Source organism: Equus asinus, chromosome 8, assembly GCF_041296235.1.
Source record: "Equus asinus isolate D_3611 breed Donkey chromosome 8, EquAss-T2T_v2, whole genome shotgun sequence".
NCBI lineage: Eukaryota > Metazoa > Chordata > Mammalia > Perissodactyla > Equidae > Equus > Equus asinus.
The window spans coordinates 61,547,680-61,561,939 of NC_091797.1; the positions used below are offsets into that span (position 1 = coordinate 61,547,680).

General features: G+C 38.1%; 1 protein-coding gene across 1 annotated transcript in view; it reads left to right on the forward strand.

Moving 5' to 3' along the window:
* CAGE1 (cancer antigen 1) overlaps positions 1-14,260 on the forward strand; it is a 45,756-nt gene that overhangs the window by 18,002 nt on the left and 13,494 nt on the right. Inside the window, exons 9-12 of the mRNA XM_070516802.1 lie at positions 1,486-1,566; positions 1,789-1,896; positions 12,529-12,633; positions 13,267-13,337. Coding sequence (XP_070372903.1) covers positions 1,486-1,566; positions 1,789-1,896; positions 12,529-12,633; positions 13,267-13,337 — 365 coding nt within the window. The remainder of the gene's footprint in view (positions 1-1,485; positions 1,567-1,788; positions 1,897-12,528; positions 12,634-13,266; positions 13,338-14,260) is intronic.

Here is a 14,260-nt window from a genome sequence, read left to right on the forward strand (position 1 = left end):
GAGACTGAGGGATAAAATTAAGAGAGTAAGTTAAATAGAGAAGGTGATAGGATGTTAACTTGTGCCATTTTTAATCTGAGAGGAATAAAGAAGTGACAGATTAATCTGGCTAAAGGAATAAAAACATTCAAATCTGGGATCTTGGATTGTTGTAACAAATTCGGTCCTAGCCCATCAGGAAATTACTCCTCTGAACTGAGGTGGACAGAAAATTAGTTGCGAGTGTTCTGGGGAATCTCTTTGTCTCCTAGCCAACCTGTGGAGAAATGCATCAGGGAATAAATAGACATGCAGAAAACCCACTGGCCTCCACTTCTTAAACCAGCCTTCAAAAATAGGCCCAGTTCAGGTTGGAGCAGGAGGTTACAAAAATGCGATTTCAGATATTTATGTTCTTTTGGTAAATTTCTGTGTAATTGCAGAAATATTGGCAGATGACATGATGTGATGTCTGTGATTTGATTCAGTGAAGGGGAATGAGGGAGGAGGAAGAGGTTGGGGATATAAATGATACAAGATTGGCCATTAGCTGTTAATAGTTGAAGCTGGATGATAGTTGCATGGTGGGGTCATTAAGTTTTTTCTCTATTTTAAAAAATATTGGAAATTTTTCATAATAAAAAAATATTCTGTGCAGTACACTTTTACCTCACTGATATTTGGAAAAGTTCATATACTGAATACTAAGATTTATTGTTATACTGAAAGAACAAATGAGAAATGATTATAAATTACATCCAGAAAATCTTGGCTAATTTTTTTCTTTAAAGAAGAATTTTAATAGCCTGCCTGTAAAAACAGTTGAATATTAGGATAAGCTTCTTGGGGATCCCAAGCTCACCCTCAGGTTTGATGGTTTGCTAGGACCGGTGGATTCAGCATACAGTCGTACTCACAGCTATGGGGGACAACAGTGAGAGGACAGAGCAAAATCAGCAGAGGGGACAGGTGCATGGGGCAAAGTCCAGAGGAAACCAGGCTCAAGCTTCCCAGAGTCTTGTCCAGTGGAGTCACACAGGACAATGACTTGTGACAATGCCTGTGAAGTGTCATCTACCAGGGAAGCTCGTTAGAGACTCGGTGCCTAAGGTTTTTACTGGGAGCTGTTCACAGAGGCACCTCCTGCCTAGCAAGTACCAAAATACCAGACCCTCCAGAAGAAAAGAGGTGTTCAGCATTAACCGCATTCTCTGTACAAATAGGTGAGCATAGTGAGCCACTCACATCAGGGATGATGGAAATGCTCCCACATTCCAGGTCCCCAGATGCCACTCAGGGGGCAGCCTGGCTAGCAGGCCTTTCCAAGGAGGGCAGTCCCAGGCCTGCTGGGGAACTCTTTTCTGCACACGAGCTATAAAACAGTAGACCCTTTGGAGACCAGAGATTAGACTGTGCACGGTTTGATGATTTTATTGTAAATGGTATAAAATGTAGTTGTATTTCCTCTCCTTTTCTGAAATGTAAAATGCTTTTTTTTTTTTCTAGCTACTGAAACATAAAGACAGAATCACAACCCTTAGAGAGTTAATTGCTAACGAAAAAGCATTTCAAGATCAGGTTATTGAGGTGAGTTTCACATTTACTGTGTACTATCTTTAACATACAAAAATACAATTTCAGATACTTATGGTCTTTGATAAATTTGTTGAAATTTTTTGGCTCTAAGTTCTACACTTCTATTATTCTAGCCACTGAAGATGTCTTTGATAAACTAATAAAGTATTTATTGTCAAATCTTCCAAGGAGTGTGAAAGTATTGGAAGTGAGCACAAATATATTTAATCTCAGGTTACAGACTTTGATTCAAATGAAGCCAAGAAGGTCAGAGATGTACCTCTCTTATTGGGAGCCAAACTGGATAAGTACCACAATCTAAATGAAGAGCTTGATTTCCTGGTAAGAAAGAACTTTTGTTGCTTTGCTATCATTTTTATATGCAACATAATTTTATTACCAAGTTTAAGAAATTATCAACCTTCAAAAAATTGGCTTATTAAATTGTCACACACTGGCATAGTGGCAGTATTATTCATCCACAAAAACAGAGAATTGAAGTTTGCATTTTCAGGTTTTGAAATTTTGAATATTGTCCCACCTGATTTCTGTTTAGACTAATCAAACTTTTTTCTTTCAAAATGCAGAAATAAAAACTTATGTGCTACTTTTCATGGTGAATGAAGTACATTTGTATAGTTGCATGTGCTGCCACAATTCGCATAGCAATAGATGTTTACATTAACCATGATTAGGGGTGCTTTGGGAAATAGCACTCATAGTTTACTTTAGATGGCATCTAAAGATAAAGGCATCACCACAAAAAAGAAATGGCAATTATGTGGGTGATGGAGTTGTCAGCTAATACTATGGTGGTTATCCTTTTGCAACATATAAGTGTATCAAATCAACACATTATATATCTTAAATGTACACAGTGTTATATGTCAATTATATCTCAATAAAGCTGGAAAAGATGAAGGCAGATAAAACAGGAAAAATATGGTAGAAGAAAATGAAAATATCTTAGTGTCTAGAAAGTTACAATCCAACTGCATCCCACTATAATGAAAAAGAGATCACTTAACATAATTTATTTTTTAATAGTTAGAGAAGTCTATCATCATATTTCTAAATTATTAAAAATTGGCATTCCTCTGTTTAAGAGGAAAAACAAAAATCCAATGCTGTGAGGGCTCTAATTCATTAATCTTTTTTCATTAAATAAGTAATTATTGACTTCCCATGAAAGGTTAAGCAATGCTAGTCACTATGGAGACAGAAAGCTAGATCACGGATAAGCCCTGCTTCCAAGGAATGTAGAAAAGAAGATAAAATACATAAATAACTATTTATGAGGAATCAAGGAAAAGTTTTTAAAAAAGAGACACGGGGACAAGCATCTAACAGAGGGAACGCTTGTCAAGTGACTGGAGTTCAGAGGAAGAACAGAGGACATCCAAGCGGGAGACTCGTGGAAGACTTTGTGAAGGGGATGAGAGTTGGACCTTGTAGACCAGTAAAATTTGAGCATAGGGAGAAAAGAGGAGAGCACGCAATAAATCCATCATTCCTCATCAGCTTCTATGCCTCCTGGCCTGGGGGTAACGGCCATGAAAATGGACCTTAATCCCCCTAGCAGTGGGAAGCTGGAATGAGAACAAGGACACAAATGAAAGTGTGTCAGACACACCATGGTGCTTGCAAAACGTGCTACAGTCTGCCCTGTACAAACTTTATCTCAGAGAAGCCAAATAATTGAAGAGGGAGAGTTCTTCACTGAAGAATGTAAGCTTTTAAAAGCAGAAGAAAAGATACACTTAGAAAATTATATTTTGCATCCCTGAAGAAAATAAGCAATCTAGAGAATTATCGTAATTCCTTGTAAAACCTTTAAGTTCAAGACTGATAGGGAACTTCTAATGAATGGGTCAGATTGACAAACCTCTGAGCCAGCTGATCAATCTCAGCCCCACTAAAGGTGAGACAGGCAGACCTGTGCACCCTCACGTGATGCAGGAGGACACACGCAGCACTATTTATGAAGTCTTCTCATCAGAACAACTGGATCTGAAAGCAGGCTTCCGGACCTGACTACCAAGTGACAATGGAGAAAGAAACATATTAAATGACACCGTGATAACAAAATCCAGAATGTGAAAAATTCTAATAAGTAAACAATTGGCATGAGAAAAGGGAGAGAGGAGAGGCACAGCTGTTGCAGAGTAAAAGAGGTTAGAGACTTAAGAGACAACTCAACCAAATGCAGTGTGTGAAACCTGTGTAGATCCTGATTGCAACGAACCCACTATGAAAAGACATTTGTGAGATAATAGCAGAAAACTGAACACAGTCTGGGTATTAGATAATATTAAGAAATTATTGTTAATTATAACAGATGTGATAGTGGTATCACTGTGTTTTTAAAAGCCCTTGTCTGTTAGTGATACATATTGAAAAGTATTTATGAGTGAATTAATACGATGACTAGGTTTGCTTTAAAATAAATAGGTGGCAGAGTGAGAGTGGAGTGGGGAGAGGTTGGAGACAGATGGAAAAATAATGGAAAAATGTTAATAATTGTTGAAGTTAGGTGATGGGCACATAGAGGTTCATTTTACTACTCTCTGTACTTTTGTATGTGTTTGAAATTTTCCAAGATAAAAAGGGTTTTGTTTTTGTTCTTTGTTTTTGAAATGCAGAAGTCTGCTCCAGTAGGCTCACTCCTCATTCTCTAAGGAACTCTGGGCCAGCAAGACTTGGTCTGCTGGAGTTAAATTTGATGACTCACACCTCCTCTGATGCTTTGTCATGTGCTTCTCTTGTGGTCCGTCTGACCCCTAGCCTTTGGTTCTTCTTCACGATTCTGATCCTGCTGTCTGCTCCATTCACCCCCTGACCTCCTCCCCACTGAGACAGGGTCCTTGACCCCAGCTTTGCCTTCTGGCTGGTTCTAGCAAGTGCTTAACTGTCAAGTGGAAAATGTCTCCTGGTCCTGGAAGCTCTTGATAAGGTATCTCCGAGTCAGGGATGTGGTCAGATAGTCTTTACCTAGTGTTATGGAAGATAGAGAAAAAGTGTTAATGCAAGCAAAAGCTTCTTAGGAAACCTGGAATTATGAACTAGAGAGTGCCAAACACCCTGGCTCTATGGCCAGGCCACTTGCACCTCAAGTCATGGGGCCTCGCTGATCTTCTTAGAGGTGTGTGATGGGCATAACAATGGCCCCCCAAAGATATCCACACCCTAGTCCTGGAACATGGCAAGAGAGACTTTGCATCCCTTGATAAAACAAGGCACCTAGGCAATTATGGCAAAAGGGACTTTGCAGATGTGATTAAATCAAGGACCTTGAAATGCGGAAAGAGACTATTCTAGATTATCAGGATGGGCCCAATCTAATCACATGTATCCATAAAAGTGGAGAAATTTTCCCAGCCACATGAGAGAGAGAGGTGACTACTAAAGGATGTCAGAGTTGCAATATGGCTGGCTTTGAAGGTCAGGGAAGGGAACAACAAGCCAAGGAATGTGGGCATCCTTTAGGAGCTGGAAAGACTCCCCTCAAGCCTTCAGAAAGGAACATCGTCTTGCTGACACTTTAGTGGAGTGAGACCCCCATAAGACTTCTAACCTACTGACTGTAAGATGATGTTTTAAGCCACTAAGTTTGTGCTAATTTGTTACAGCAGCAATAGGAAACTAACACAAGATGTGTTCACCTCATTTTCTTTAGTCACTTCGATTGCAGTGCCTCATAATATACTGGAGCAAGTTAACTTATTATTAACTTGAAACTATGTCCACAAATCTAGAATACAGGGGGACATCAGAGGAGATTCAACCTGGGAAATCTTCCTCTGGAGGACTTCATGACTGAGCAGTCCCTCCTGGACTGCGTGAATCTCATTCAGCACCAGCAACTGGCTGGCTTCTCTGCCTTGGTGCCTGTCGTCCACACAGCACAGGTGAGCAGCTTTCCAAGAGGACTTCCTCCTCTGCTACAATCAAGCGTATGTTGCTGTGGACAAGGCCAGACATGGGTGCTCTTCCTCAGCCTAACTCAGCCCTGCCCTTGGAACCTGCTTCTTCGAGATGCTTGGCAAGGCCCATCACAACTCCTGCGGGCATGTACACCGTGTGCTCCAGCACACGTGGGCAGGCCCCATGGGCAAGGAGAGCTGGGGAGAGGAGAGCATGCCGCTGCACCTGCTGTTAGCCCTCACGCACCCGGAGGTGGGGAGGTCTGGTTAGACCTTATTTCCTATCTCCACGTATGTAAAGGCTGTGATGCTCTCTTAAAGATTACTTATTCCAAATATTTCACATCAAACTGTGTAAAAACAAATATTACAAATATGCAGGTACCTACCACCCGGGTTAAGAAATAAAATATGAATATAGTTCAAGCCCCCGTGGCCCCTCTTCGGTTGCACTTCCTCCCCTCCACCCAATGGTAACCATTATCCTGAATCTAGTGTTCACCTTTACCATGCATTTCTTTATTTCCTGCACACATGTGTATCTCTAAACAATGCATAATATTGTTTTGCATACCTTTTTTTATTGTATCTTGTATATCCTTTTCTAACTTTTTCCCCCTCAACCTTATAATTGCAAGATCCTTCCATGTGATAGGAGTAGCTGTAGGTTACTCATTTTCACTCCTGTATTTTAGTGTATGAATAAATCATAGCTCATGCTAGAACATTTCAGACACATCCAGTCGTTGTCCACATACTTTTACAGAGTTGAAATCATAGTGACATAAACTCTTCAATGTTGTTTTAATTAATATACCACACATTTTTACATGTTACTATGCTAGCCTTATAGATTGTATATTGATTATATATAATTCTTAATGGCCACATAATATTCCAGAGTGGAAATACAGGTTTTTTTAGCCCCTCCCCTTGTTGGATATTTGGGCTCTTTCCTTTTTTTTTTGGAGGAAGGCTCGCCCTGAGCTAACATCCGTGCCCATCCTTCTCTACCTTATATGTGGGATGCCGACCACAGCATAGCTTTTGCCAAGGGGTGCCATGTCCGCACCTGGGACCAGAACCGGCGAACCCCGGGTCACCGAGAAGTGGAAAGTGCGATCTTAACTGCTGTGCCACCAGGCCAGCCCCTCTTTCTGCTTTTATGTGGAGAGGTTTTTCCTTTGTGGGTTATTTTCCTAGAATAAATTATAAAAGTGAGATTACTGCTTTTTTTAAAGCTATAAATATACATGTAGATCTTTATGTACATAATCAAATGAATTTTCAAAAGAGTTGAATTTTACCTTGCGGATATCAGTGTGTCATTGGTACTGTTTCACCAAAACCTTGCCAGAATTAAATATTATCACTTAAATTTTTTCTAACCAATTGCCCTTTGAGTTTATCCTTACAGTAAGATGGAACATTTTTCAGTATGTTGCTTTTATTAATTGTGTCTGTGGGACAGTCCCACCTACAGATTTTAATATATGCAGATTTTAACAATTCTCATTTAACACAGATTTTAACACATGCACTATATTTTCAAAGAATAAGAATTGTGATAGAATAAATGTTCACTATGCACAGACTCCAGACTGCTTTCCAAGCCAAAGTGTTTTAAATCCATACAGCACATATTCCTGGGCCTAGTACCCCTCTGAAGATTTTTTTGCTTTTTCATCAATTTAGCTTGTCCCCAAATCTGATTTCTCCTCTTCTACCTTCTCTTAGGTATAGCCACTGACTTGGGGGAGGGTGAGAAGGGTGAGGAGTAGGGGGAAGAGTCTCTCCATGAGAGCTGAGATCTTCACTGGAGGCAACAGAGAATGCCCACATCAAAGGACTAAACAAGGCCACAAACCATGCAGCATGCGAAAAGCCTAGGAGGGAAACCTGAAGAATCATCAACCAAATAGGAGGTTGGGATGGGGGCGCAGTGGCACCAGGCACAGGATCTATGGATCCAGACATCTAGGGCCAAGTGAAAGCCAGGTGGAGAAGGCTCCTCGGTGAACTGTCTGGTGGACGGGAGGGTCGAGGGCAGGACAAAGCTTTGGAGTTTGCTTCTCACCGGAACTCTCATGTGTTTCTCTCACAATGATCTGTATCCCCTGCTGTGTTAAGTCAGGTGCAGAGAAAGTCACTTTACCAACCATCAGTTTCTCTTGTTTTATTCAAATTGATTTTCTTTTGGTGGAGACTTTGAGTGGGTTCAATTCCTAGCATCCAGCTCTGAACATTCCAGCATCTCTGAGACATCAAGGAAAACATACTACATTAAAGGACAGCTTTCATTAATGGTAGTCAAACAACCATGTTCAAGGTTATCTTGTAGCATCTTCCTTTACAAAAGAAAAATGTTGCCACCATTCTATCCTTTAAATTATTTCATAAATATTACTTTACGTATTAAAAAGTACATTTGGTATGATTTCATGAAAATATTTTAGACTTTTTCAGTGATTTGACTTTAATAGACTGTCTTCCAAAACTTTTCTATTTTGAAAAGTTTTTTAAACTTCAAAATATTGAACTCTTAATGAAAAGACAAGCCAGAAACTGGGAGAAAATATTTGTAAATCACAGACCTGATAAAGGACTTATGTCTAGAATATGTAAAGAACCCTCAAAACTCTATAATAATAATAATAAAATAAACAACCCAATTTAAAAAGTAAGCAAAAAGATTGTAAGAGACACTTCACTAAGAAATACATAGATGGCAAATAAATACATGAAAAGATACTCAGCATCATTAAGAGGCAAATTAAAACTACAGTGAATACCACTACAGACCTATTAGGATGTCTGCTAAAAAGACTGACTGGAAGACATTAAAAGACATTGAAGAAAACACAAATAAATGGAAAGATATTTTGTGCTCATGGATTGGAAGAATTAATATTGTTAAAATATTCATACTACCCAAAGCAATCCACAGATTCAGTGCAATCCTTATCAAAATTCCAATGGCATTTTTCACAGAAATAGAACAAACAACCTAAAATTTGCATGGAATTTTGACCACAAAAGACCCCGTGTAGCCAAAGAAATCTTGAGAAAGATCAAAGCTGGAGGCATCATACTCCCTGATTTCAAACTCTATTACAAAGCTACAGTAACTAAAACAGTATGGTATTGGCATAAAAACAGACTATAGGTCAGTGGAACAGAATAGAGAGCCCAGAAATAAACCCACGCATACGTGGTCAATATATGACAAAAGAGCCAAGAATATACAATGGGGAAAGGACAGTGTCTTCAATAAATGGTGTTGGGAAAACTGGACAGCCACATGCAAAAGAATGAAACTGGACCACTATCTTACACCATACACAAAAATCAACTCAAAATGGGTTAAAGACTTGAACATAAGACCTGAAACCATAAAACTAGAAGAAAACATAAGCAGTAAGCTCCTTGACATAGGTCTTGGCGATGATTTTTTGAATTTGACACCAGGAGTAAAAACGACAAAAGCAAAAATAAACAAGTTGGGACTACATCAAACAAAAAGCTTCTGAACGGCAAAGGAAACCATCAACAAAATGAAAAGGCAACCTACTGAAGGAGAAAACAATTGCAAATCATATATCTGATAAGGGGCTAATACTCAAAATATATAAAGTCCTCATGCAAGTCAATAGCAAAAAAGAAATAATCTGATTTAAAAAGGGGCAGAAGATCTGAATAGACATTTTTCCGAAGAAGACATACAGATGGTCAATAGGTACGTGAAAAGATGCTCAACATCACTAATCATCCGAGAAATGCAAATCAAAGCCACAATGAGCTATCACCTCACACCTGTTAGAATGGCTGTTATCAAAAGACAAGAAATAACACGTGTTGATGAGCATGAGGAGAAAAGGGAACTCTTGTGCACTGTTGGTGGGGATGTAAATTGATGCAGCCACTATGGAAAACAGTATGGAGTTTCCTCAAAAAATTAGAAATACTGTATGACTCAGCACTTCCACTTCTGGGTATTTATCTGAAAAAAAAACAAAAATACTAACTTGAAAAGATATATGCACCCTCATGTTCATTGCAGCACTATTTATAATAGCCAAGATATGGAAACAACCTAAGTGTTCATGGATGGATGAATGGATAAAGAAGATGTGGTGTATACATACAACAGAATATTATTCAGCCATAAGAAGAATGAAATCCTGCCATTTGCGACAAAATGAATGGACCTCAAGGGTATTATGCTAAGTGAAATAAGTCAGACAGAGAAAGACAAATATGATCTCACTTTTATGTGGAATCTAAAAAAAAAAGCTCATAGATACAGAAAACAGATTGGTGGTTGCCAGAGGCAGGAGATGGGTGTGAGAAATAGGTGAAGGGGGGTCAAAAGGTAAAAAAAAAAAAAAAAACCAACAGGGGACAAAATACCTTCCTGGAGATTTTGGGAGGTAGGAAAACTATGAAGGGGACATAGTTCAGGAGGGAGTAGCTGGGAGAGCGGATGACAGACATATCAGAGTTTGCTCAGTGGATGGAATCTGTGAGGGTACAGAGAAAGATGTTAACTTGGGGACTTGGGGGGAAAGTGAGTGCTCTGGTTGAATGAAAGCTGGGAAAGGACATTTAGGGAAACAGCCCAATATCCCAATAGAAATCCAGGCCCTGGAGGAGAGTGTGTGAGTTCCTCTCTAGTCTCATCCATGGGTTCTTATGCTGAACCTTTCACCTTCCTGATCTCAAAAAAAAAAGGCTGTTGGGGGCGGCCCTGTGGCTGGGTAGTTAAAGCCCTGTGCATTCCAGTCCACTTGGGTGGCCCAGGTTCACAGGTTTGGATCCCAGGTTCAGACATACTCTGCTCATCAGCCATGCTGTGGAAGGATCCCACTTACAAAGTAGAGGAGGACTGGCACAGATATTAGCTCAGGGCTAATCTTCCTCAAGCAAAAAAAACAAACAAAAAAAAAAGGAGGAGGATTGGCAACAGATTTTAGCTCAGGGTGAATGTTGCACACACAAACAAAAAAAATGCCTATCCATACCAAGGATTGGTGAGGATGTGGAGCAACTGCAATTCTCATACACTGCTGGTGGGAACATAAAATGATACAACCACTTTGGATAAGACTTTGGCAGTTTCTTAAAAAGTTAAACATACACCTGCCATCCTTCTATTCCTAGGTATTTACCCAAGAGAAATGAAAGCATACGTTCACACAAAGACTTGTACATGAAGATTCCTAGCAGCTTTATTTATAATAGCCAAAAACTGAAAGCAACTCAAATATGTGTCAACAGATGAGTGGATTAACAGATTGTGGTATATCCCTACAATGAAATACTACTCAGTAATGAAAAAGGGATGAACTACTGATACACAAGCAACCTAGATGAATCTCAAAATAATTTTGCTGAGGGAAAAGAGCCAGACAAGAGTAAATACTGTTTGGTTCCGTTATATAAAACTCTAGAAAATACAAACTAATCAGTAGTGACAGAAAGCAGATCTGTGTTTGCCTGGGGCTGGCATAGAGTATGGAAGTTAGGGAGGAGAGGTAGGCAAGACGAAGGGATCACCAAGAGGCAAGAGGAAGCTCTGGTGGGAGGGGCGGTGATGGATATGTTCATTATTTGATTGCTGTGATGGTTTCATAATTGCATACATATGTAAAAATTTATCAAACCATACACTTTTAATATGTGCAGTTTATTGTATATCAGTTATACTCTTAAAGTGGTTAAAATTTACACTCTTTAATGGGGACTTAAAATTTTGGATTCCTTTTCACTGTAATCCAAAAAGCTGATTTACAAAGCTATTCTTTTATCTCTAAAATAAATATCCTTTAAGAAATCTTTTGCTCTTCTTTCTTTAATCTGAGGTTAGCAAATAAAAAAATTCAATCTGAGGACTTAAAAGAGTTATTACTTTGAACTTGAAAGCCATTAAAGAAATTTAAAATGTGCCATGAAGTCTATAATGAAAAACAGAAGTGAGAAGGAATTCCTTGTTGCTTCAGTAAAGTGTCATGAGGGATGTGACGCTAAGAGTGGAACTCCACCCTCCAGGATGCAGTGAGGAGGTGCAAAGCAATAGAATGGAAAAAGCCCTATGCTAATGGATGACAAAGATGGATTTTAGTCTTTTCCACTTCTAGATATATCCTTTCAAAAATCTCTTAAATTCTCTTCGCCTTGGTTCTGTTAAATTGAGGTAATAATGTCTGTACTCCCTACCTTAAATAATGTATGTGGTCAGACGAGTAGGACCACTGACTTGATACTGTCCCCATTAGTTTATTTATATGAGAGAAAGAACAAAAAAAGTTGCTATTTCTGCAGCAAATTTGTTTTCCTATTGCTTCCTCCAGGCTGTTTCACTACAGACGTGTAAGTATATTTAAAACATTAGAAGATTGATGGCCATTCTTAACATTGTTATTTAATGGGAACATTTCTGTTGTTTTCTTCTGTAATTGCTTTGAAAATTAAGGTAACTGCTAAGAGCACTTGTGAATACCCTTTCCTGATAATCAATCCTGGATGTCACTTTTAGAAATACAGTTTTTAATTTTTAATGGGTTTTTTTGCAAATAAAAATTGAACCATAGGTGAGAACAAGAAGTACATTTAGCTGAACTTTTTCTTTAATTCACAGTCATTTATGCAAGTGGGAATATTTATCAAACCTGAAATGCACCATCAAGCACATGAGTGCTTTCCTTCAGATAGAATCACATATGTCTATACATTGGTTATATAGGGAAAGAAGGTAGTGAAGATTTGTGGCATTATAATAAGTACTTATGTTCACTAACAGATGTTTAATTACTTGCAAAGCTGTTTCATAGTATTAGACTGGAGAAAAGCTGAAACATCATTATAATCTGTCCATCTGTTCTCAGTGCAGTCTAGCTAGGATCTGGTCATAGCATCTCTTGACTCACCTATGGTACAATTCAGTTTAAGAGAATATTGGAATAAATTATAGCTGGTTGTTCTCATTTGTTCTTAGCATCCATGCTTTCATGGCAGTTTCCAGGTTAGTATTTTTAATGATGTTTCTCCATAGATTGCAAAATTGGGAAATCTTTTAGAGTCAAAAGAAGACCACTGCAACAGACTCATTGAAGAGAATGACAAGTATCAAAGACATGTAGGCAACTTACTAAATAAGGTACAGATTTTCTTACAGAAATATTTATCTTTTAAAAACTATGCCAAATATTAAAGTAACAGAATTTTGGAGCTAAAGAGGATCTGAGAGATGATATCACACAATTGTATCAATTCTTTTTACTTCATAATGACATTATAAAATGCCCCCATTTGCCTTTTAGCTGAAAGCTAGCAAAGAACATAATATCTGTCTTTCCTTCTGCTGTCGTCAGTTTCAGGTCTTAGTACTGCTACTTCAGTTTGGAGGTAATTATAAATCTTGCCCACTTAGTGTTCTAGTTTACTTTTTAAAAACTGTGTTAACTTTAACCAAATGCACTGTAACTTTAATCAATACATACACTGCTTGTGTGGAAGACAACTGGATCATAGTTGACTCTTTACAATTGTGCATTTTTTGACGCTTCACTTTTTCTGCATGATGAATAGACACATTATCATTCTATTTCTATTCGTATCTCTGATTTCAAAATATAAGGAAAATGTTTTGTTTATTGTAAAACTTTCATTGATGGGAGTCATGTCATTGAACTTCAATTTGTAGAGATTTTTAAAAATCAAAAAATAAACAAAATTAGATAAAAATTCCAGAATTTATCAGAGGATAATTTTTTAGCTTATTTTTTTCCAGGTTATATCATATGAAGAAATTATTGAATGTGCTGACCAAAGGCTCGAGATATCCCACTCCCAGATTGCACAGTAAGTTGAAAAACATTAAATTAACTTTTAATTTTGTAAACATTTACTGATATTTTATGTGACCCTCTAAATTACGAAGTTCATATTCTTAGATTTCAAGAAAAAGGAAAAATGTGCAGTTTTATAAATTCAGACCATTCTTTAATAATATAACTAGTCTATTTAATGTCTGGACTTCTTGGTCAGAGTCGAATCACAAGATGTTCATCTTCCTTCCTCAGAGCTCCCTTGATTCCCAGGGCTGGTGAAGGATTAGTGAGAAACATCCGACATTTTTAGAGGATACTATCATGGTATCCAAGTAAAACAACTTTGCAGTGCTTAGAATTTATTCACAGAAAGTTTTGGAATGCACACAAAAGGAAACATATCCATATATATGTTAAATATCAAGTAACCTTTCTCATTAGAACAAGATTCAGCTTGAAACACTCCGAAATTAGTGTTTTTAAATTCAGCAAAGTTTTTCCACTGATTTATTATCCTCCTTTCTCATATGCTTCTTCCTCCTTCCTTCCCCAATTTCATTTATACTGTCCTGGCTATCCTAGAGCTTAAGCAAAAGGTCTAATCTGACCTAGAAAGCACCCCCCAGCACAGGAACTTTCTATGGCACTAACTCACCACAAGATGTGAAACACAGTGTGGGTATTTGTACCTTGGGAAGTTTGCCTCTGTATTTCACTATTGTTTCTAAGCAGAATGAATGGTAAAACAATTTTCCCATTTTTCAGACTGATGCAGACAAGTTTTAAATTTGGAGGGGGAAGTGATGTTACACACTCAAGAGAAGTAAAATTAGACTCCTCCCTAGCTTATAACCAAGAAACTCAACCAATGCGCAGTCCTCATGGGCTCATGAAATATCAAAATAAAGAATAACCTAATATTTTAAAAACAATATCAAACCATGAATCTAGCCA